We start from the raw sequence: 25,770 nt of genomic DNA on the forward strand, positions 1-25,770 counted from the left end.
GACTTTTTCCGGTGCTGTTACAAACGTTTCTGGTTTGGACACTTGGACCTCAAAGCACATTATCACAGCTGTTTTCAACGAGCTGCGGTGCTGCCGCGAGCCGAGCACTCACCGGCAGCCAGCCTCACACAGTAGTGTCACGGAGCTGTCTCCGCTGCATTCAGAGACGCGCACTGCTCCACGCCGCCGCCGCGCCCCCTAGGGGTGTAAGAAAATATCGATACGGCACAATATCGCAATATTTTGAACGGCGATACTGTATCGATACACGGATGCCAAGTATCGATCTTTTATTATATAAATTGAGGTGGAAAAAAAGGTGAATTTAATGTTTTGGTACTATAGTTGTAGTTGCTTGTTCAGCCCAGTAGATGGTGTTGTTGGAGGCATCAGAGGAAGAGATCAGGAAAGCACCATCAGTGTTTAAATCAAACATAATGCACATGTTTTATTAAGTGTAGAATGTGCCACAGTGCGACCGACACCGACAGTTACTCATCCGTAGCAAAGCTTCCCGTTACAACAAACACCAGTGAAGTGTGCTGGATGAGCTCGGGTTTCAACGCTGTGAAGGACCAGAAGAGACCGTGGCTGCACCTGGAGCACCGCCGCCGAGGCGTCACCTCAGGCGGCATGTCAGATCACCTCAATGGGGCAAGCCAGGCGGCATCTGTGCCAGGCTACATGCTAATCCACATAAGCTAACAGTGCCTGCACTCATGCTACCAAACATCTCTCCCTCGTCAACAACATGGATTACTGCAGACGTGTGTATGTATACATGTATAGATGCCTTTCCAGCCTACGTCATCAAAGGATGCGTACGGATCATTGGCCCAGAAACACCGGAAGACAGAACGAGTAGCTGCAAAGATTAGTGTTTTTTTTAGTTAAATAGTTGTAAGTAAGTAACTTACTTACTTACTAAATAGTTGTATTTTATACACTAACATGCCTAGCTGTTGTGTGTACGGGTGTACCAATCAATATCAAAGATGTTCAATCAAACCCACATAGTTTGAAACAACGTTCAAAACACACACAGCCACTGTCACAACATATAAAGTCCACTAGCTTAATGCTAATTTATAATGTAAAACCTCATAGACTGGCTAAATTAGCATCGCCATTTCGCGGCAACCGACAGCCATAGCAGTAAAGCTGCTAAAACTGTTTTAATTCTGGCTTTAGTGCTGGTAACACATCACCGTTATATACACCGTTTAATCCTCTGTGGTCTGTGTGAGCCGCGACAGGAGACCATGGCAGCGGCTGTCACAAGGGCAGTAGCCCGGTCTACTGAGCTGATCTGCCAGGGACCGAGCTCCGTCCTCATCCCAGGGGATCCCGCATGCTTTGGAGGTTTACCCCTGGCTGGTTAAATTCTCTTTAGGAGATTAATGTTGGTCTCATTGATGAAATTTAACAACTGTGGCTGCCACATTCGTTTGTTTGAATGAAAAGTGAGCAGGGCTGCCTCTGGGCTACGTAGCCTACTGTAATCACCACATTTGCCTCAATAAATAAATGTTTTACAATGAACCGATCAGTCTAATACATTTTATTTTGTTAAGTCAACATGGTAACTGTACATGGCAAAGATTATTACCACTTTATGACTTAAAATTGGTCTGTATTTCTATGGGAGTCCTATCGCCACTCTGTTATATCAATCGCTCTGGTCGGCAGTCGTCGGGGCGGTGTGTTTCACTGTTTCCTTTCTCCCGACTGGCCGACAAGAGGCGACAGACTCGTCGGACAAAGGCCGTTGACGTCGGGTCGGGGCGGTGTGTGGGGGCCTTAAGTGACTGAGCTCAGGCTGTGTAAGACGGTGGGGTGGGGGGTCAGTGGCGTGGAGCGGTGCATATGCTGTGTGACACTGTGAGACTGACTGCCGGTGAGCGCTGTGGGACGGGGCCAAGGCTCATCCGGCCATTGGTCATCAGGCCACTTTGTGAGTCTTCCTCCCACTCTGTAATTCCATAAAGATCTGGAAGTTGCTTACCATTAGGTAGCATTAGTTTTTTGAAGTAATTTTCACAATCTTTTAAAGTTAATCCACTCGTATACATTGACAAACTGTCACTGAACTCCGACATTCTGCCTCAACAATGCGCACTCATCCTGATTACGTCATCATTGTTTACAAACTGGAAAGGGGTCTATAGTTGGTCGGTTGTTATGAAACCATACAACCTGTCAGGGTTTATTTCTCCATAACAACCTCCGAACTATACATTATCCCTTACTGCTTCAATACAAGTGACTCTTCTCTGCCAGCTCCACCTGTGAGGACAAAGTGGAGACAAACTCCAACAGGTCCAGTCAGTGAACTCACCTCAGAGTCTCCAGTCTACAGTTTGGACTCTCCAGTCCAGCACACAGAACCTTCACTGCTGAATCATTCAGGCTGTTGTAGCTCAGGTCCAGTTCTGTCAGGTGGGAGGGGCTGGACTTCAGGGCTGAGGACACAACTTCACAGTGGCTCTCTGAGAGTTGACAACCAGCAAGTCTGTGAAGAGAGAAAATAAAACGTGTCAGAATAAAATCAGCTTTAGACTGTAGTAAAAACACAGTTGATGTATCTGATGAAAGGATGTGATGAACATCTGAGGCTCAGTTCATCTTCTCTTTCTGAGTTTGACATGAAACATGGCTGGTGTGTTCAGACCAAAAAACCAAAAAAAACAAAAAATCGAAGCTTCGAAGCTTCGTTCGTTGCCATGGTAATCGATCTTTAAGTCCGTGATCGATTGTTTTTTTTTTCTTCCTTTTTTCCTTTTTGACACCAGTTCTCATCGGCAATTGATATTAAAATGAGTAGGCGACCTGGCATCCTGGAAACCTGCCTGATTTTGGAGATGCAGTGTTTGTTTGCCATTACTTTCATTATTTCCGCTACGATGGCCTCCATCATTTTATCTTCCACTTGTTGAACTGTTAATATCAACAGAAATTTTGACCAGGTTGTTGCTGTTTAAAGCAGAAGTAAGCGGAATGTTTGTGTTAATATAAGTCTTAAATAGTTATATCTTCTGACAGCAATCACTTCTATAGAGTGTTTGGTCTGAAACACGGGTCTGTCAGTCACTCTGCTCTGCTGTAAGCCGAGGAGAAAACTTTCCTTGTATCCTACAACCTTTATCCAATGAGGAGAGAGAACGGCATAAAGGGGCAGTCCTCTCTGTGTGTGTGTGCAGCCAAGGGATGCGCGTGCATGTGGTGGTGTAGGGACGAGGGCAGGGACTGCTAACTCCATCAGCTGACAGGAAGTTAGCCAAAACCACCGGATCGCTTACTTCTGCTTTAATCACCAACAACAGTTACAGTGTCATGCAAAAGTTTGATCACCAACTTTTGCATGACAATGTAACTGTTGTTGGTGATTAAACAGCAACAATCACAACCAGCTAAAGAATCAACATGTTGGAGCAAAGTCAAACTAAGAATAAATGAAAACTGTTTTATCTGAACTTGACTAAACTACCAATAACGATAATGATCATGTCTGGACTCACCGAGCCTTCTTGCAGTTCCTCACAGCTGGGATCAGTCTCAGTCGTCCTTGATCTGATGTGTTGTACTTCTTCGGGTCGAACTCGTCCAGAACCTGCTCTGACATCTGCAGCATGTAGGCCAGAGCTGAACACTGGAACTCAGAGAGTTCCTTCTCTGATCTGTTCTCTGACTCCAGGAACTGTTGGATCTGCTGATGAACTGACTGGTCCTTCATCTCCGTCAGACAGTGGAAGATGTAGATGCTTCTGTCAGGAGAGGTTTCATCACTGTTCATCTTCTTCAGGTTGTCGATAACTTTGGTTTCTGGACTATTGTCTGTCCGACCCAGCAGACCTCCTAACAGCCTCTGGTTGGACTCCAGAGAGAGGCCATGAAGGAAGCGAACAAACAGGTCCAGGTGACCGTTTCTACTGCAGAAGGATTTCTCCATGGCTTTCTTCAGAAAGACATCCAGGGTTAAAGCAATACGTCGTTTTCCTTGGAACTTCTTTTGGAGCTTTTTGTTCCTTTCAACTGTTTCCATGAAGATATCTGGGGTTGAACCTCTGTCACTGTCTGCTTCTTCATCTTCATCTTCATTGTCATCATCATCTTCGTCTTCATCTTCATATGCATATGAATGTGCATATTCATGTGCAAATGAATGTGAAGATGAATATGTGTAGGCACATGCATAGGCATAGGCATATGCATATGAATCTTCATATTCATCTTCATATTCATATGGATATTCATCTTCTCCTTTTGAAAACAAAATACTGCCAGAATTTCCAATTTTTGTTTCCAAGAACACACCGAGGACCTCTGTGTTCCTGTTGGTGAAACAGTGGAACATGTAGACTGCAGCCAGAAACTCCTGAACACTCAGGTGAACAAAGCAGTAGACTGTTTTCTGGAAGAGCACGCTCTCTCTTTTGAAGATCTCAGTACAGAGTCCTGAGTTCACCAAGGCCTCTGTGACATCCAGACCACACTGCTCCAGGTCTTCTTGGTAGAACATGATGTTTCCTTTCTCCAGCTGTTCAAACGCCAGCCTCCCCAGCTTCAGAAGAACTTCCCTGTCGGCCTCCATCAGCTCCTGTGGACTCGTCTCATGTCCTTCACCGTACTTGTTCTTCTTCCTCTTTGTCTGGACCAGCAGGAAGTGTGAGAACAGGTCAGTCGTGGTCTTGGGCAGCTCTCCTCTCTGGTCTGTGGTCAACATGTGCTCCAGAACTGTAGCACTGATCCAGCAGAAGACCGGGACTTGACACATGATGTGGAGGGTCCTGGACATCTTGATGTGTGAGATGATTCTTCTGGACAGATCTTCATCACTGGACCTCCTCCTGAAGTACTCCTCCATCTGGACGTCAGTGAAGCCTCGGACCTCTGTTACCCTGTCGACACATGTAGGAGGGATCTGATTGGCTGCTGCAGGTCTGGAGGTGATCCAAACCAGAGCCGAGGGAAGCAGATTCCCCTGGATGAGGTTTGTCAGCAGCACGTTGACTGATGACGTCTGTGTGACGTCAGACACAACCTCCCTGTTGTTGAAGTCCAGTGACAGTCGGCTTTCATCCAGGCCGTCAAAGATGAAGAGAAGTTTACAGACAGCCAGCTGCTCTGCTGTGACCTTCTCTAATGTTGGATGGAAAACATGGAGCAGACTGAGAAGACTCAACTGCTGATCTCTGATCAGGTTCAGCTCCCTGAACGAAAGCAGAACCAGCAGGTCGACATCTTGGTTCTCCAAGCCCTCGGCCCAGTCCAGAGTGAACTTCTGCACCGAGAAGGTTTTTCCAACGCCAGCGACGCCGTTGGTCAGAACAACTCTGATGGGTCTCTGTTGGACAGGTGAGACCGTAGAGATGTCTTCTCTCTGTTGGACAGGTGAGACTGTAGAGACGTCCTCTCTCTGTTGGACAGATGAGACCGTAGAGACGTCCTCTCTCTGTTGGACAGGTGAGACCATAAAGACGTCCTCTCTCTGTTGGACAAGTGAGACTTTAGAGACGTCCTCTCTCCGTTGGACAGGTGAGACCGTAGAGACGTCCTCTCTCTGTTGGACAGGTGAGACCGTAGAGACGTGTCTCTGTTGGACAGGTGAGACCGTAGAGACGTCCTCTCTCTGTTGGACAGGTGAGACCGTAGAGACGTGTCTCTGTTGGACAGGTGAGACCGTAGAGACATCCTCTCTCTGTTGGACAGGTGAGACCGTAGAGACGTCCTCTCTCTGTTGGACAGGTGAGACCGTAGAGACGTCCTCTCTCTGTTGGACAGGTGAGACCGTAGAGACGCCCTCTCTCTGTTGGACAAGTGAGACTTTAGAGACGTCCTCTCTCTGTTGGACAGGTGAAACTGTAGAGACGTCCTCTCTCTGTTGGACAAGTGAGACCGTAGAGACGTCCTCTCTCTGTTGGACAGGTGAGACCGTAGAGACGTTTTCTCTCTGTTGGACAGGTGAGACCGTAGAGACGTCCTCTCTCTGTTGGACAGGTGAGACCATGGAGACGTCCTCTCTCTGTTGGACAGGTGAGACCGTAGAGACGTCCTCTCTCCGTTGGACAGGTGAGACCGTAGAGACGTCCTCTCTCTGTTGGACAGGTGAGACCGTAGAGACGTCCTCTCTCTGTTGGACAGGTGAGATCGTAGAGACGTCCTCTCTCTGTTGGACAGGTAAGTCTTTAAAGATGTCGTTGCACTTGATTGGAGTGTCCTGGAGGATCTTCTTCTTCTTGGACGTTGTCTCCAGCTGTCTCACCTCATGTTGGGTATTAACCTCTTCACTCTGTCCCTCTGTGATGTAGAGCTCAGTGTAGATGCTGTTGAGGAGGGTTTCACCTCCTGTTCCACTTCCTGTTCCCTCAGTTCCTTCAGTCACTCGTTCACATCTGCTCCTCAGATGGATCTTATGTTGATCTAAAACCTCCTGCAGACCACGATCTGCTGAGAGAGAAGAGACAGAGTCAGACTGAAGACAGAGAGTCTGACAATCTGATTTTCATCAGCTACAGAAAAACTACAGACAACTGTTACGGTCACTTTCGTAGGTTGAGAAGGGGGGGCTGCCATCCCAGCAAACACGGACGGACCCGGACCTGTTCGAGAGAGCCCGATTGGGTCGTTATGACGTCAAATCACAACTAGTCCGATCAGGCCCAGAATATGACCCTATCACAACCAATTACTTGCGCACGGATCGAGAGTGGGGTCGTGATCGAGTCATATAATGACCAGTTAGAGACTATATCACCATATCTCTAAATATATTAGGCTAGTGTATTTATTTATTCATGTGATGTGGTAAAAAACGTATTTGCGACATACAGTCAAAGATAAACCGTCTTTTGATATTTGATACAGTCTATGATTGATTGCGACCGAGTTTTTTTTTTCAATCAAACTTTATTAACATAAACAAACATGACATTATACAAGCGGAAACAACAGTGAAGTACAGGGAGTGCGTAATAATAAAAAGAATCACACAAAAGGAGCACACAACCAAGTCTTCTTGGTGAAAATCATGGATGTATGGTGAAAATACAAAAAAAGGTGAAGTGGGCGTCATCTGACCTACGACCCAGCACGTGATGCAATTCTCCAACACGCACACACGGTGCTGCACGGTGCTGCACGGTGAACGTCGAGCAACAGGATTCAGCAACTCAGCGCGAGTAAACCAGCTCTGTAAGTAACCTTTTCATGATTTCGGAGTTTGATTGAAGTAAAAATAATACTGTTGAAAGTGGTAGCCGAATTAAGAAGAGTACACACACACTCAAAAAAAACTAGGCCACAAAGGCCTGCTAGCAGCATTTGACCGCACTCAGTCCAACACAGCGAGGCTGAGAAAATAGTCATGTAAGTTCCTTGACTATACTGTTTTTTATGTTGAAATAAGCCAAATAGCAGATAAGAAAATACACACCATAATAACTAACTATTTCGTTATTTTCTCGCCGAATTACGAAAACTAGGTCGTTGACTAGGTGGCGAAGGCCTGCCGCTAGATGCTAACAGCATTAGCGCTTGTTGCAGTTCAAACTGGGCCCCTCCTCTCGGGCTCAACTGTGTGGCCTCCTGCCCCTGACAGCAGCAGTTCATGAGTCATTTTAATGAACTGATTCTAACTTATTCTGTACAGTCAAAAGAACTGCTGTGTGTCTCAAGCGACGGCATGTAAGTTTCACATGATGGCCTCTCACAATTACAGACACTGGCTTAATTTGAAATTGTTTTTTGCATAAGGTACAATATGTGAATATGTGTATTGTTTGTTGTTCAACTGTGAATTGTGCTTTGTCAAATAAAGCAACGTTTGAGTAATGTAAGTAGTATGTAAGAATTAGCATGGAGGTTTCTGTAGAAGGGTAAACCTTTTCAGTGTACCATAACAGTAGTACTTTATTTCAGTGATCGCAAAGGCAAGATGGGTGTAGCTACATGCAAAAGTTATACTTTTCATTTAACTCTAATGTCCCATGCAAAAAAAATGTATACTTGCTGAAAATATAATGTAATTAATTACTTTTCACATTGTGCTTATACTATAGTGAGGAGATCCCCAAGGAAAAGCCAGCAGCCAACCACTTCCTTGACCTCACCAAGGAAGAAGGCGGCTGTTGGCTTGCCAGGGGGCACATCACCAGGGAAGAGGGGGAGCCAGAGGCCAACGAAAAGCACCGGCCTTCCCAGTGTCCCAAGAAAGTAAGTATAGCCATGCATATACAATGAGTTGAATTGTATAAAAATGTAATGTTTTTGAGGTGATTTGATTGCATCAATAACGAGATCCCCTCCCATCTGTTGTCTGTTACATCCTTATATTGTACTCATGTGCTCAACTAAAATATTGAATTGCCATACTTCCTCAAATAGTAGCCGGGGCCTTTATTTACACAACTGCTCAGTATATATGGCCTTTTTTTCCTAAATACCTCAGTTTGTTTTTACACATCAGTGACTAATCTCATCGTTCAGTAGCTCATCTTAATTTTTCTCACTTGTTCTGAGTTTTATATTGTTTTGTCTTTCTTCTATTTCAGATTGCTCACAAACAGCCTGATGGCTAGCATGAACATGAGGGGGAGGGGGATTAAGATGGCCTTCCGGCCTACGGCTCTACAGGCTGTTGTCTTGGGTAATTACAATATTGTTTGTTATTAATGTTTTTACTTTACTAGAATTAAAGTTTTCAAACTCTGACATTGTTATTGATTTTGTATTACAGATGCCATCAAACACTGGGACAAGTCAGCTGTTGTCATCAGCTGTGAAAAAACATGCCCCAGGAAGGTCTGGTGGAGGGGGGTACGACAAAAGGAACCCGGCAAACAACGTGGCTTTTGATACCCCTTAAATGGCGTCATTTGCAACCCTCTCCTCTCCCCATAACACTGGCGAAAGTTAAATAAAGTTTTATAATGTTGAAGTGAAGGTTTTTAAAATAAATGTTTAGTTTCATATTTTTACACAAGTGAGTATTTTTAATTGAATTTGTAAAATGTTGTTTGTTTCATTAGTGTTGTTGTGTTCAAGGTTGTTTCTGTTAATTTGTTTAACAATAGATAGTTCAGTTTGAATGTTTTGTGTCTTCAATATTGTTTATATTTTTCAAAAATATTGTAGCTACTGAAATTAATTAAATGCTACATTTTGTAAAAGATGATTGGTCATCACGTAGCCTATTGCATATTGCCTTAACTTGGACAATGATAGTGTAAAATTAAAAATTTGATTTGGCACTTTTCTCTCGCTCTGGATGTTTTAATATGACGCGAACGTTATTGCTTTACAGCAACGTTTAGTAATAGGCCAGATCACAGCTGATTAGGGGGCATTTGGACGTCACTTCCAGGACGTGGTCACCAGGACGTCCTCTCGACGACATAAATTTGACCGGTAAGTGGTCCGTCAGGGTCATTAAAAAGCCGTCGAGGTGACGTCCTGTTGAAGACGTCCTGGAAATGACGTCTAAAACATCGCCGATTTGGCCTAGTCCGGAACGTCACCGAATGACGTCAGCTCGACATTAACTGGACGTCATTTGGCTTGCTGGGATATTGTGTAATGTTTTGATTGGTTGCCTGGCTACCTGTCCGCTTAAGTCTGACGTGAGCGGAAGGAGCAAGGGATGCTGGGAAGACGCCGAAGGGAGGGCCGCGTGGAGACGAGGCTGCAGCCCCGCTGAGTAGTCAAGGGAACTTGACGATGAGAAAGGACACGTTTCACCTCAAGATTGAATTATTGTTTAGTTATTGTCTCGTCTAAACACAAATGAACTGACAAAGCCACGACCGCGTGACGACGGACAGAGGTCGATGCACGCAGGACGCCGAGCTGGTGCCGGCCCGGTGCCATCGCAGCAGGACGCCGGTCTGCTAAGAGGGATTCGCCGGCCAAGCTACAGGTGATGACCGTGAAGCAACCGGTGAGTCAAAACCATTGGGCGATATGGCAGCGAAGTCCCACCAGACTCCAGGGTTTTAGTAATAGAAATATGTGCACCTGTGTCCGCCCTGAAGCCTAGACTTGTTAGAGCCTTGATTGTGTAATTTAACTTGCCAGGGTGGCGCGTGGTCGCGACACAACAAAGAAAAGGTTTGATTGTTGTGGTGTTGATCATCATCTTAAATGTCAGTGCTGTGTGATGGAACAATGACTCTGGAGAAAACAAGGTTTCACTAATGACCACATCAGCAGACAGATGTTCAAACTCACTTTGTACACAGCTGCTCTGATTGGCTGTCTGCAGCTCACCTCTACTTCTGGTTATTTGTCCACCGTGGGGACAGGAGGGGGGTCCTGAAGAAGCAGACTGGTCCCAGTCTGAGGTGAAGCACTGTCTGCAGAACCAGTGTCCACAGCTGGAGGAGACTGCATCCTTCAGGACGTCCTGACAGAGACCACAGCAGGAGAGCTCCTCGTCCACAGAGACACCACTCCTCTTCCTCCTGTCAAGACATGTCTGTGTCACTAACATCATGTCACTGTCACTTATCTATATCTGTTCTCTGATTAACTGATGAAGAGTGTGTTAGCGTGTGTGCGTGCATGCACAGAGTTTCTGTGTCTGTTTCCTTAACATGAGTCTAATGACTGAATCATCTTCAGCTCAGTTTACAGTAGAAACCGTCTCTTACTGTGACTCTGAGGGTCCAGGTTCAGGACTGAAGGTTGGAGGAAGCTCTTTGGACCAGTCACTCTTCATAGACAGACAGATGGATCCTGGAGACTCTGCTCTCAATCTGTGGTCATGACATCTGCAAACATGTTTTCCAAATCAAAAACAACATTGAGGAATGCACATATTCTGTTCATTTTGTGGATGCTAATTGAATCTGTAAGTCATCATCACTCCTTCTAAAAATAATCTCTGGAATTACATTGTTGTTGTTGTTGTTGTGGTGTCAGATCTGTTGCAGTAAACATTATCATGGTTGCTGACTTTATCAGCAACTAAAATATAAGTTTTAGTTTTTATAAGTTTGTCAGTGTAAACAGCACTGAAACATGGGATAATATTACATTTTCCATAATTACTATGTCATTATTTCAATATCTGTATTCATGTTCTACTTGGACCTATCCTGTTTTCCCTGTATCTTCTTCCTCATGGCTCAGTTTTAAGGAAATATGGCATTTCTTTCCATTTTTATGCTGATGATTCACAGATCTACTTGCCTCTTAAAAACAATGGAAGCCCTTTTAATTTGCTTTTAAACTGTTTTAATGGCATCAAAGCCTGGTTGGCCTTAAATTTTTTTAATTTTAATGAAAGTAAAACAGACGTCATCATTTTTAAACCTAGTGGCAGCCCAAGGAACTTTACAATGGACCTAGGTCCCTTTGGACCCTTTGTCACCCCAGTGGCAACAAATTTAGGAGTAAAAATGGATAGTGATTTAAAACTAGATTCTCAGATCAATTCTGTAGTAAAAGCCGGGTTTTATCAACTAAGAATGCTTTCAAAGGTCAAACCGTTTTTATCGTTTTTAGACTTTGATAAAGTTGTTCACGCTTTTATTACCTGAAGACTGGACTATTGCAATGGTTTATATCTGGGTGTTAGTCAGTCCTCACTCTCCCGCCTACAGCTGGTCCAAAAGGCTGCAGCCAGACTTTTGACTGGTACACGTAAATTTGACCATATAACCCCAGTCCTTGCATCGCTGCACTGGCTCCCAGTTCATTTTAGAGTTGATTTTAAGATTTTAATGTTTGTTTTTAAAGCTCTTAATGGGCTCGCCCCTTTTTATCCGACTGACCTTTTAAAGCCCTATGTCCCCTCTCGGTCCCTCAGGTCCACAAACCAACTGCTCCTGGAGGTCCCTCAGACCAGACTCAGGGGCAGAGGGGACCGTGCGTTTTCTGTTGCTGGCCCCAAACTTTGGAACTCCCTCCCCCCTCACGTGAAACAAGCCCCTAGCCTAGCTGTTTTTAAAACACGTCTTAAAACGCACTTTTACTCCCTGGCTTTTAACACAGTCTGAAATCCTAATATTTTAGCAACTATGGTCTTATTATTTATTGGTTTTGCTGTTTTTATCTGTTGTGCTTTTTTACTGAATGTTGATTTTGTTCACTGTTTTCTGTGTAAAGCACTTTGGTCAACTTGGTTGTTTTTAAATGTGCTCTATAAATAAATTGGATTCTACCTAGGGCTGGGCGATATATCGATATAAAAAATATATCGATATAAAAAATATATTGATATATTTTTTAATGGGATATGGAATTTGACCATATCGCATATATCGATATAGTTCAAATTTGCGCTGTGATCCTTGCTCCATTCAGTCTGCTGATCTGGAGCTCCCTGCACTGCTCGCCGCGCTCCACTCCGCCCCTCCTCTAACTATTTTATTCATGCTTATCAGACCTCTGCTTCACCAGCTGATCGAGAGGAACGCACCGAGTCCACGTCGACCTCGTTGCCGTTAACGAGCCGAGCCGCGGCTCTCGAGGCTCAGTCAGCTGCTGTAGCACAGCTGTTAGCTGTTATTAGCCATTAGCACGTCGTCCCCTGCAGCAGCGTCAGAGCTCCAGACCTCTGTGAGCCGCGGTGCTTTCACCAGATTCAGCTCGTAACGTTCGCGTTTACCCCATGGATCTATGATAATATAATACATCCATGGTTTACACACGTTTGTTTTCACTCTGGTCCAAACCTTTTTTTTTTTTTTTTACAGTCTATGGTCCAAACCATGGATCCGTGAGTGTCACGTGACGTTTCCATGATGACTGACCGGAAAAAGACGTGGGGCACGTCACGTGACTCCAGATTTAAAAAAAAAAACTCTGAGAAATAACGCTACACTTTAACAGATACACAAGGCAGTTGTTGTTTTTTAGTTTTTAGTGCAGACAATTGATATTCTTTATTTAAATAGTTTTTTTATGATTGGTTGAACAACATTTCAAGAGTGCCTTTCTATAAGACTCTGCTATAGCTGGTGTTTATGTTACAGAAATGTCTTATAATAAATTATAGCCTACATGATAATGACAATATTTTCAAATTTCCAGCCAACTTTTAACATTGATATTAGAAGAGGCCTTATGGAATCACGCCTTCTAAAATCCATTACTCCATTACTTTGATTTCAAAAAAGGTACTCTTGTCAGGCAGTAGCCTATTTATGTTTACATTTTGTTATTTGAGCAGCTGAACATTTATTCATGAACCAGATGAAGAAACCTGTTTATTATTTATTCATTTGATTTTGCAACTGTTCAGTGAAATAGCCGGTTTCAATAAAAGTACCTGTGACTTGTCATATTTGGCTTTAACTTTGACTTAACATTTGCTCTCACTTTGCGGAAAAATATCGGGATATATATCGTATATCGATATTCAGACTAAATATATTGGGATTAGGGCTGGGCGATAAAACGATAACGATATATATCGCGATATAACTTTACTCAATAGCAATATGAAACATGGTCGATAGAGAGTCGATAGGTTTCATTCATTCATATTTTGAAACAGCCAATGAAAACGAGAGTTGCGCCGCGCTGAACCAATGGCTGAGCCAACCAGATTGACACAGCACAGGAAGACTGTACACAGCACAACAACACGTGGTAATGTTTGGGCTGCTGCAGCCTGGCGTCAGCAGCAGGACATCGCCAGTAAAAAGAGAGAGGATGAGTGTTGCCTAGAAAGAAAAAAGGAGAACTAGGACGAGTGACCGCGAAAAGACGTGGTACGTCATGTTTACATTAACCCAGATTGATGGAACTCTAATACAGTACCGTAAACAACACTAAACTTTAACCACGGAGACACCAGGCAGTCGGAGCGGGTCGAGCTCCGGCCGCCGTCACACATCAAAGGGAGCGCAGTCACGGCGTGGCCGCTCTGCTGCTGCTGCTCTGCTGCTGCTGCTGCTGCTGCTCACACCAGAGCGACACTGTTCAGCTGTGCCTACCTAAACACTGGCCACTTGCGAAGCAAAGCAAACGCTAACCGCGGCGATTTCTCTTCCTTTTTCTTTTTCAGCCGGGTTTAGGCTGAGAATGATCGCTAACTAGACGGACCACGTCAGGTCCGGGTTTTAATTTTCACGTCCGTTTATAGTCTGTAGCAGCAGCAGAGAGATGGAGCAGCTCCTGTAAGGGGAGTGTGGCTCTGATTTAACTCCTGTCTGATGTAATGTTAAAGAACGCCTGAACAGCGGAGTGATAAAAGTCCCAGTGCTGTTATACTGTATATCAGCACTCATGTATGTCTCTTGTCCAATCAAATTATTTGGTTGAAACTAACTGTATATAATACCAGTTTTATTTATCTGAAACTGTTATTAGGCTACTCATTGCTTTTATATGTTAATCATTACATCTGAAATGTTCAATTTTTGACAAAAAATAAATATTTAAATCAGAAATAACCTTCTGATATCTTCAAATCTCACTTGTGAGTATGATGGAACATTTAGGCTTGACAAAAACAGTGACTTGAGTCCTATCGTGATATATATCGATATCGACTGATATGAAAACAATTATCGTGATAGGATTTTTTCTCATATCGCCCAGCCCTAATTGGGATATGACTTTTGGTCCATATCGCCCAGCCCTAATTCTACCATGTAAAAATAAGCTCATTGGCTTCTACTGAGAACTTGAATCTGTGAAAACCAGTTGATGCAGCACAACACACTGGACTCTGACCCAGAGACAGTTTGGACATTCACAGGTTTGTAGCAGCTCTCTTACTGTGACTCTGAGGGTCCAGGTTCAGGACCGAGGTCTGGAGGACGATGTTTGGACAAGTTACTCTTCAAAGACAAAGACACAGACTCTGCTCCATCTTCCTCTTCCTCCACATTAACACTCATATCGGACTTCAGTGAGTCTGACTGTGAGAAAACACACACAGACACATGTTAAAACAAGTCGAGTTGACTGCAGCTATTTGCACACCCATCCCACACCCTCAAACCCAACTCAAATTCCAATATTAAGTGTTGTAAGGTATCTCACACACACACACACACACACACACACACACACACACACACACACACACACACACACACACACACACACACACACACACACACACACACACAATGCTATCTTTGTGACGACACTCATTGACATAATGTATTCCCTCGCCCCTTACCCTAACCTTAACCATTACTCTTAATTTAATATAAGGGTGATTCAACTAGAGAGAAAAGATATTCAAAACTGACCTAACACAGTCTCATAAGTTTAAATAGTTTCTCTAGTTTTAAGATCTGTAAGAGGACAAACTTAGATTACAAGACAAATTGTTAATTTTTTTTAAAAAACATTTTTTCTGATCTGCGATGAACAAATGTCATTTCCACAACATCTCAATATACAACTGTTATTTACGTAATTATAAATAACTTATACCACTCTAAAATTATCTGAGACCCTTTTGTAACTATTTTTTACACTTTTCTCCCCCTCCCTTTCTCCCTCCCCCTCCCTCTCTCTCTACTCTCCCCTTCTCCCTCCCTGCAGCCATTCGCTGTGCGTATTGTTACTTATATTTAATTGCCATGCTCATCATTTCTGTTTTTTTCCTCATCCATATATATTTTTATGGTCATCCTGTAGATTATCTCCTTTCCAACCCATGGCCTGTTGCATCTCTTTCACTGCTCTGAAACCCTGTCTGTTTTATGTTTGTATTTGTGTGGCATGACGAATTTTGGTTTAAAATTAAGAATTGTCTCATAGTTTTATTGATCAAAATGTAAGAATACAATGTACAATAACAATGCAATACAATAAAGTAATATATAGGCTAGTAAATAATCATAAGTTGGGGTAAATTGTGCCATGCCCTTTGGCACAAATTACCCCAAGGCCACCATTTTGAAAAAAATGAATCCCCCAGCTGTTTTGAACTAGCATCATACTAACTGTACAGACTCATGGTGTAGCTTACTAAAGCACCAAAACACGTGTGAACTGTTTTCAAAGTTGTCTATAACTGTTCAAATACAGCAATCAAAAAACATTGATCATCAAATTTTACTTTGGAGGGCAAAAAAATTGTTTTTTGAACGTAAGTGTGCATATCTTTCAAGCCATGTATCTCCCTTCTTTAAAAGATGAGTTAAATCAGTGGTTCTCAAAGTACGGTCCAGGGAGTGACCCCAAGGGGTCCTTGAGCAGGTTCAAGGGGGTCCCCAACTTTTTCTCAAATTTTCATCACTTTTCCCCCCAGAAATATTACATTTTTTTCCAGAAATTTCTTTAAGTTTTTCCAAGAATTCATGCCATTGGCAGTAATTTGAACATGCACTGACTAAAAAATGTAATGTTATTCAGTCTCAGAACAAATATTTGTGTAGTTCTGGTGTTTGTTTCAAAATTTTGTCCAATGGGGGTCCGTGGTCTAATTTGTGTCAGTTTGTGAGTCCTAAAAAAGTCTGAGAACCACTGAGTTAAATGGATGTCTCTTCAAAAATATGTGGTCACAGGACCCAGTTCTTCTATGATTTTCTAGCTAACAGGGGTGGAACTACTTGCCCCTTGGCACCAATACCCCACCCTAAGGTGGAAATGGCGGTGATGGAAATGAGTCATTTCTACAGTATTTTGTGAAAAAATGCAGAGTCTAACCGTCTTAACCCAAAGTCTTCTCAAACAGCCCATGGAAAAAGTGAGGAAAAAATGCAGAGTCTAGTCTTAACCTAAAGTCTTAACCTATACAGTCTAGTCTTAACCCTCAAACAGATGGGAAAAGTGAGGACAGCTGTCCTCACAACGTAGTTAAGTAGAACCCCCCCCCCACACACACACACACTGCTCCTTTACCGCTGTTCTTTTTCTCGCAGTGTCACAAAACTTACTCACACACTCCCAATCTTCAATAATGACCATATAAATGATAAAGTCGTGTTTACACTCACCTGCCTGCCTTTGACTGCAGTCTCCCCCTTTCTGCTCCGACTGCTTTGTTGTCGTGACTTAGCTACGGGTTCAAAAGCAGCTGCCTGGAACGCACCCCATAACATTATTCTCACTTTCAGTCTCGTACGTGGACAAGTCATGTCCCAATCAGGGGCGGGGTTAGGGGATGGCTACTTGGGCTCAAGCCCCGGATGTTTTTGCCAAAGCCCCGAATGTTTTACAGTAGGGGCAAAAAAAACAACCTCAACGCGGTTTATGTCAGTCTCCCTCCGCTGACCGCACCTGAAGTGTAGCCTCATGGACGTCGGGGGAGAGACGCACACTTATCAGTGATTAGCCTATGTGATTTGAAGTTACTTTTACCGCATTTAATCAATCAATCAATGGTTTGTATTCAATCATTAGGCTACACGAACAAAAAAAAGGCCGGCCCTAAATATGAGCCGGGTCAAAAAACAAAACAAAAAAAACTTGTGTTGACTGTCTGTGAAGACTGACAGGAGTGAAGCTGGCCTCGTCCTCTGCTTCAGAGAGGGACAGCTTTCCACTGTCGGACCTGGCCTCTGCTCTGTGTCCGACTCCGGAGCCCGCTCGGGACAGAGAATGGATGTATTATAATAGATTCATGGACGAAGACGGACCGCAGCGCGCCGCACGCTGTAAAAAATGCGACTTGAATGGGATTGAAGCGATACAGCGTAACGGAGACAGAGACACAGGTCCGACAGCGCAGCGAGGAGAAAAGCACGTGAAGAAGATGAAGATGAGCTAATGAACGATGAGCTTGGTCGCTATGTGTAAAAATAAAAGGAGGGATTTAGAAATAAAGGCTTCCCTCAGATAAAAGCCTGCCCCCCATAAAGGCTGTTGGTCATAGCCTACGTCACACTGAGCTGTCAGATGCAGCCTGACTCCACTATGCCAGATGCCAGGCTGCTGTATGGAGCCAGACAGGCTGCATATCACATCAAAAGCAGAGATCTATGCGTTATATGAGATACACTACTCACAAAAAGTTAGGGATGTTTGGCTTTTGGATTAAATTTCAGAATGCACCTAAAATGCACTATAACCTTTACAAGTGAACTTAATTTAACCCTCTCTAAACTTTTGAATGCACGTGCAGTTGTTCAATGTTTCAGTCCTTATTGAATAACATGCTGTTCTCTAACAAGGTGATGATTAACCACAAACGTCTGATTTAGTGGTTCAGTTGTCATTGAACCACTAAATGTTTTGGTTCAATGACAATTTGTAGACAGTCCTCTTCTCTCTCCCTCTCCTCTCCACCATGAGACATCATGAGACCAAGAAAACACAAAGTTATTGAGGCATTGAGATTTTTGTTGTGCTATAGCCACCACTGCTTTTGTTTGAGAAAAAGAAACGACCTGCATCCTTCTACTTAAAAGGCCTCATGATAGAATATCACTGTAGCATGAACTTTTTTATAGGGATATTTTTATCAAATATCCCTAACTTTTTGTGAGTTGTATAAATGTAAGTCAGACAAATTGAGTTTAAATTCAGATTCTTTCCTTTTTTTTAAAGCGTAATGCTGTGGGTAGGGAGGCTGATGTCAATCAGGATTACATGCAGTGCCATATCATTTTTATTTGAGTAGGCCTAGCTTATGATTAGCTTATGATCATGTTTTATATTTTCTTTTTTTTATGATGTAACACCTGTTTGTGGACCCTTCAGGACAATGCTTTTGTCTACCTAAAGTTGATATGTTGAAATTTCCAGTAGGCCTATCACAGTCAGCAACAAAGACAAAAAAAAGGCAGATCTTTGTCTTTCCTCCCTCTGGGCTAAGCCTCGGATCTCCCATGAACCTAGATCTGCCCCTGGCCCCCCTTACTGTTTGCTCTGGCAATCGAACCACTAGCGGTGGCCCTCCGTTCAAACCCAAATAATAGTGGGATTTGAACTGGAAAAACAGAACACAAGCTGTCACTTTAATGCTGACGACCTATTAATTAATCTATATATCCAACCCTATAGATCTGTGCCATAAATGTGTGAAATATTAAAGGAGTAGCCTATAGTAAACTGTCTGGGTATAAGTTCAATTTTGGGAATAGTGAAGTCATGCCTTTAGGATCCTGTACTCCTACAGGTCTCCCTGACTTAGTTACAAGATTTAAATGGAAACCAGAAGGCTTTCTATACCTTGGTGTATTGTGACTTGGATGTCAACTACAGCAATCAAGAATTGGAAACAATCCTTAGGAACTCACAAACCCTTTTAACTTCAACTAAACACAATTTAATGTCTTGCATCGCACATATAACACCCCTCATAGATTACACCATATGTATCAATCAGTCTCTTCATGTTGCCCAAGATGCACTAATAATGGTAATCTAACCCACATGCTATAGGACTGGACTTCAGCCGTTTTGGCGAGGTATCCATGACCCTCTGGTAGCTATTCTTGGGGACCTAAACAGACTTCACAACTTCACACTGTATCAAAAATTTTTATTTTATTATCCATAACAGCCGCTAAAAATGCATTTTAACAAATTGGAAATCCACAACACCACAATCATTGAAACAATGGTGGAATGAAATTAAGAGTACAATAATATGCTTTATTGTCATTATAAACAGCGTAACAACGAAATTGGTTTGGCATACCCTAACAATAGTGCAATAGTATGACAATAAATGAGACAATAAATGTAAATATAAAAGCAATAGTATATATATAAAAAAAAATACAGTATAAACCATCCCACCCACACATCATTCAGAATGACATCTTAGTGTTCAAGAGCCTGATGGCCTAAGGGTAAAAAGTGTTCCTGAGCCTGTTGCGTTTGCCTAAGACCCTGTACCTCTGGCCAGAGGGCAGCAGGGTATGCTATAGTGCGTAACTTCTATCGCCCCCTAGAGGATTTCTGCATTATTACAACGATACGGTCGGCACCTCAATATGGCGTATGGCCCGGTGTAACCCGCCCCTCCCCTCCCCACCGCTACCGTTTGTCACTCTCTTTCTTCGCCAACAAGAAGAACGGGAAGGCTTTTTCTTTTTAGTAAGATTCACTTCTGAACTTCATGGTCACTTCTTCGGGTTCTCCGCCATGTTGCTTCTAGCAGCGCTCTCCTCCCCCCTCCCTTCTCGTTGTCAGGTAAAACCCAGTAGAACGCGTAAGTTACGACTTCAAGTCACGACTTACGAATTTGTAGCATTCCCAGGCAACCCGTAACTCGTGTTTTTCCGACCTGTTTTACCTGTGAAAGTCACTATAACGGCCACTCGTAACTTCCGACCTGTGAACTCGTAACAGATCAAACTCGTACGACTTCACAGGTTGGAAAAACGGGTTGGAGTTACGGGTTGCCTGGAACGCACCAGTAATTCCTGTGCGCGAGCGCGGGAATGTCGCTAAAGACACCAAATACAAAAAAAACAAATACTGAAAAATACCGCGAGGTGTTAGAGGAGGAGAGTGGCTCGGGTGAAACGGATATTTACAGACACGTAGAAGTTACGCACTGCAGCTTTAAAGAGGCTGTGACCGGGGTGAGATGGATCACCGAGGATCCTCTTGGCTCTGTTGAGACAATTCTCTGAGCCCGTTTTATGACTCCCTGCAGGGCTTTCCTGTCCTTTAAGCCAGGAACACACCGACCCGACAGTCGGGCGTTGGGTCGCGTCGAGGAGAGTTGGACGGCGTCAAAACTAATAACAAGCTAATGTTGTCCGCGTCTGTTTGGTGTGTTCATCTGCGTCAGGGAGGCGTGGAAGCTGTAGGGTCTCGTTGGGCCCGATTCGACATGCTCAGTCGGAGAGCGTCGGGCATCAAGAGAGTAGACTCATCGGGTACTCTCATGCGATAGCGATTCTGATTGGCGGTGCCCTAGAAAATCAACGCGTGTGTGGGAGGGGCGGAAGTGACCATAGTAAACAAACGGTGCGGTCTCTCCTTACTTTTTCCCTCCTGCGATGTCTTCGGGCAATAACGAGCCGAGAGCAGACAACGTGACCATCAGCTCAGCCGGAGCGATCATTCTGCTGCCAAGCTTTGTTTTCTAAAACGTCCAAAACGCCTTCTCAAAACTAATAACAAGCTAATGTTGTGTGCACTTTGTTTTTGCTTCCTTTCTCCCGACTGTGTCTGACGAGAGGTAACGTAGTCGTCGGACAAAAGGCCGTCGGGGTCGGGTCGCGTCGGAGCGGTGTGTGGGGGTCTTTACAGTGCGGCCGGCGTACCACACTGTAATGCCATATGTCAGTACACTCTCCACTGTAGAGCAGTAGAAAGTTTGCATCAGGTGACGATTCCTTAGCATTCTCAAGAAGTGCAGTCTCTGCTGAGCTTTGCTGACCATCGCTGTTGTGTTGGTGTGCCATGTCAGGTTGTCAGCCACATATACACCACAAGGAACCTGAAAGAGGAAACTCTCTCCACACAGACACCGTTATCTGCAGTGGGGCGTGGTCTGCTCTCCTCTTCCTCCAGTCCATCACCATCTCCTTGGTTATTCATTGAACACCATGTGACCTCCTCCCTGTAAGCTCTCTCACCCCCGCTGGAGATGAGGCCCACCGCTGTAGTGTTGTCGGCAAACTTGACGATGATGTTTGAGTGGTGGAGGGGGGAGCAGTCATGTGTGTACAGTGTGAACAGGAAGGGACTCCGCACACAGCGCTGGGGAGAGCCTGTGCTGAGCGTTCGAGTGGAGGATATGACCACTTCTATCATATTGTAGCTACTCCAGTAAAAATGATGTATAGTATGAGGGGAAAACCAGAGCATTTTTTCAATACATGGGGATCTCTGATGAAAACAAGTCCACAAATTGAAGCTTCCATTGGCTGAATGTGACTGTAGGTATAATGCTAACTAATAACTAATAACTGCTTTCAACTGATCCTCAGGACCAATGTATCCTTACTCTGTGCTGTAAAAACAGCTACCAAACAATGATTAATACATTTAGGTCGTGATCAGTCCTCTGTCTCTGTCTCTGTCTTTGTCTCTGTCTTTCTCTCTCTCACCATGTCCTGTAGAGAAGAAGAAACAGTTTTAGAAGACGTTTTAGGGAGGTGATGAGTCACAAACTCTTCAGTCAGTGATGTCATATATGATGTCATATCCTGACAGGTTCACCTGTTTACAAACATTTTCTCTTCACTGCTGCACTTTACATTTTATTTTACACCCATAATCATCAGCTGTGGAAACAGTAACAGATCAAACTCAGCTCACAGTCGTCAGTTGAAAGTCTGGATTCTCTGCAAGGTCACGAAGCTGCTGCAGAGCTGAATCCCCCAGGTTGTTTCCACGCAGGAACAGGTGTCTCAGGTGGGAGGGGTTGGACTTCAGAGCTGAGACCACAGAAGAACAGCTGATCTCTGACAAACTGCAGAGCCTCAAGCTGAAAAAAGAATAAAATAAAATCAGATGTGTCCTGATCAGTGTGTAAATGAGTAGAGGGACTTTGTCTGTTCTTGTGGATCATCATCATGTGGCCTTCTACACACATCATCCACATGTCAGCACAGATTCATCAGTTGCTGCTGACCTCAGGTCAGTCTGTCAATATACAATCAATATCTGATCAGACCTGTTGGACTAAACACTGACTACAACACTGTGACTCAGGACTGAACTGGATCAAAGTTTAACGGTCCAGTCCTGATCCAGGACTAAGGTCTTTCTTGTGTGTTGTATCAGTGAGGACTAAAGTGAAATGAGCTGAAAGTGAAGAATTACTATCAGTATTTGAGAAGAACAGAAACATGAGACAACAACTATTTCAAACATCATTCATTCATTAAATCAAAGTCAATGATTCAGGTTCTGAGTGAAGATCAATCAGGTTCAGTTGTGGATCAAAGATCTCAGATCTACAACAGTAACAGTCAGTGAACTCACATCAGAGTCTCCAGTCTACAGTCTGGACTCTCCAGAAAACCACTCAGATCCTTCAGGTCTGAATCCTGCAGGTTGTTGCTATACAGGTCCAGTTTTCTCAGGTGGGAGGGGTTGGACTTCAGAACTGAGCCCAGAGAAGAACAGCTGATGTCTGACAAACTGCAGCCCACCAATCTGAATGAAAAATAAAAGCAGTGAGTTGAGGACAAAGCTCCTTGTTGACAGCGTTCAGTGTCTCATCATCTGTTCAGAGCTGAAGAAGCTTCAGAAAGAACAAGTTTAGAAAGTCAAAGTCCAACAGCTGAAGCAACAGGAAGCAGGTTAAACAGTCAGAGAGAGAAAACAGCTCATTAATATTCATGAGAAGCTGCTGCTGCTTCAACATAGATGCAGTGACTCCGCCTCTTCACCTGTCAGCTCCACCTGTGGCTCCATCGATACAAACTTATGTTGTTCAGCCACATTGATAAGAGATTTACTAGTCTCGCTGGCCAGACCCTACTCCAGAGAAGAAGGGTCTGGCTGGTCCGCCTATGATTCTGCGATCGGAGAAAAAAAACGCTCCGGGCGTTTGGAATTCTTTCAACCAGTCACAGTGCTTATTGCTAGATGGGGTACATGAGCTGACGTCCTGATGTTAGCTTAGCTACTGCCGTTAGCTTAGCTACTGCCCAAACTGAATAAATACCACACATAGCAACATAAAACACACACACACAGAAATAGTAATGTTTCTTCAATCATTTCAGATTTGTCTAAACGGTGATAGGGCGTGAAAAATATGATATATAGCTAAACTCTCGTTCGTTACTACTGTTCTCATTCAAATTACGCGCTGGTTTTCTACCCAGAAGTTCTTTCTACAAGGAGATTCGGTCTATAATATCAGCCTCATGTCTGCAGTTCAGTGTCAACACAACTTTTACATCACATTCATCTGAGCACAGAAATAAAACAGAGTCTGACCTCAGATTCTCCAGTCTACAGTCTGGACTCTCCAGAAAACCACTCAGACCCTTCACTCCTGAACCCTGCAGCTTGGTGTTTCCACTCAGGTCCAGGTCTCTCAGGTGGGAGGGGTTGGACTTCAGAGCTGAGGCCAGAGAAGACCAGCCGGTCTCTGACAAACTGCAGCTCATCAACCTGAATAAAGAATAAAAGAAAAAGATAAAATGATTGATAATTGATCAGGTGTGTCCTGATCAATGATCAGTGTCTAAAATGAGTAGAGGGACTTTGTCCTTCTGTAGGAAGTACTAAACACGGACTACAACACTGAGATTCAGTACTGAACTGGATCAAAGTTTAACGGTCCAGTCCTGATCCAGGACTAAGGTCTTTCTTGTGAGTTGTGTGTGTTGTATCAGTGAGGACTAAAGTGAAATGAGCTGAAAGTGAAGAATTACTATCAGTATTTGAGAAGAACAGAAACATGAGACAACAACTATTTCAAACATCCTTCATTCATTAAATCAAAGTCAATGAAGAGAAACAGTGAATGGACTAAAACCAGCGAAGAAGGAAACAGACGTCACCATGACGACCCTCAGTGTGGATCAGTATAATATCAGCCTCATGTCTGCAGCTCAGTGTCAACACAACTTTCACATCACATTCATCTGAACACAGAAATAAAACAGAGTCTGACCCCAGAGTCTCCAGTCTACAGTCTGGACTCTCCAGAAAACCACTCAGATCCTTCATTGCTGAATCCTGCAGGTAGTTGATGCTCAGGTCCAGTTCTCTCAGGTGGGAGGGGTTGGACTTCAGAGCTGAGATCAGAGAAGAACAGCTGATCTCTGACAACCTGCAGTTCTGTAATCTGAACAAAGAATAAAAGCAGTGAGTTGAGGACAAAGCTCCTTGTTGACAGCGTTCAGTGCTTCATCATCTCTTCAGAGCTGAAGAAGCTTCAGAAAGAACAAGTTTAGAAAATGAACAAACATTTGAGGCTGAACTCTGTTGCCATGACAACAAACATATGAAGCAGCTGATGACGCTCAGAGACAGAAAAACCTGCTGACTGCCTTCACAGATTTAACCCGCTCAAACTTCTTCAAAATGCTGAAACAACAGGAAGCAGGTTAAAACCGTCACATACTAATCCTGAATGCCAAAGATTCAGCCACAATCCAGCTATGGTGGGTCACATGTTTTGGTTTTGCAGGGCTCTGAACAGCTTCTGGACAGATGTTTTTGAAGCTCAAATACGTGGTGTCAATGTAGACCCTGATCCTGTGATTGCCATCTTTACAACAACAACCTCAGAAGAACAATCTTATAGTCATGTAGCAGACCACTTTTTGGTTTTATGTATTGCTGTTACTCATTTTGTCCACAAGAGGGCAGCCTTGTACTGCTAAAATGGTTAAATAAGTTAAAATCTTTAAAAACTAATAGTTAAGTTACTTTAAATACATTGTGACATGATTTCGTTACATAAATATATTTCGTGATTGGAGTGCATTATGGTAAAATGTCATTCATCTGGTTTTTATATGCATATTGTCCGTTTTGAAGGTTATATTTGTAATGAGCTTTTATTTTGAAGAGATCGCTAACCTACTATGTCACTTCCTGGCTATGTTGTGTCTTCCGGTAAAAACAAGGTGATACGGAACGAGTTAACGGCAAAGTAATAAGTTAAGGTAAACAAAGGAGAAAGAGGCAATGAAAGAGTTGCGGTAAATGAACAATAAAGGACTGGAAATAGCAACCCCCCGAGGAGGCACAAGGTTAGCAATTTGTAGTGTTTACGGTACTTGTGTTGATGATTTGTATCAGAAAGCTAAAGCTATGCTAACTGTTTTGCACATAATGAAAACATAAATGTAACTGGTGTATCTTTGTGTCTTATCAGTTCTCACGTTGGTATTCAACGAGTTGGTTACGGAATGGTTTATGGAAATAAATGTTGAAAACCACCAGTCGAGTCCTAAATCTTTCGGAGGGTATGCTACAGTG

The 25,770-nt window shown here is 43.5% G+C and overlaps 2 protein-coding genes across 2 annotated transcripts in view; both read right to left on the reverse strand.

Moving 5' to 3' along the window:
* Positions 1-25,770, reverse strand: part of LOC310998628 (uncharacterized protein) — a gene marked incomplete at its 3' end in the record, with an annotated part of 98,412 nt that overhangs the window by 44,760 nt on the left and 27,882 nt on the right. Inside the window, exons 3-8 of the mRNA XM_083988775.1 lie at positions 10,647-10,766; positions 10,264-10,457; positions 6,176-6,447; positions 4,315-5,344; positions 3,519-4,050; positions 2,339-2,512 (exon numbers count right to left, since the gene is read on the reverse strand). Of these exons, the coding sequence (XP_083844901.1) occupies positions 2,339-2,512; positions 3,519-4,050; positions 4,315-5,344; positions 6,176-6,447; positions 10,264-10,457; positions 10,647-10,766 (2,322 nt within the window). The remainder of the gene's footprint in view (positions 1-2,338; positions 2,513-3,518; positions 4,051-4,314; positions 5,345-6,175; positions 6,448-10,263; positions 10,458-10,646; positions 10,767-25,770) is intronic.
* Positions 21,876-25,770, reverse strand: part of LOC310998551 (uncharacterized protein) — a gene marked incomplete at both ends in the record, with an annotated part of 28,042 nt that continues 24,147 nt past the window's right edge. Inside the window, 5 exons of the mRNA XM_083988660.1 lie at positions 21,876-21,932; positions 22,138-22,306; positions 22,807-22,980; positions 23,773-23,949; positions 24,455-24,628. Coding sequence (XP_083844786.1) covers positions 21,876-21,932; positions 22,138-22,306; positions 22,807-22,980; positions 23,773-23,949; positions 24,455-24,628 — 751 coding nt within the window. The remainder of the gene's footprint in view (positions 21,933-22,137; positions 22,307-22,806; positions 22,981-23,772; positions 23,950-24,454; positions 24,629-25,770) is intronic.

The sequence above is a fragment of the Trachurus trachurus genome, assembly GCF_905171665.1.
Source record: "Trachurus trachurus genome assembly, chromosome: 15".
NCBI lineage: Eukaryota > Metazoa > Chordata > Actinopteri > Carangiformes > Carangidae > Trachurus > Trachurus trachurus.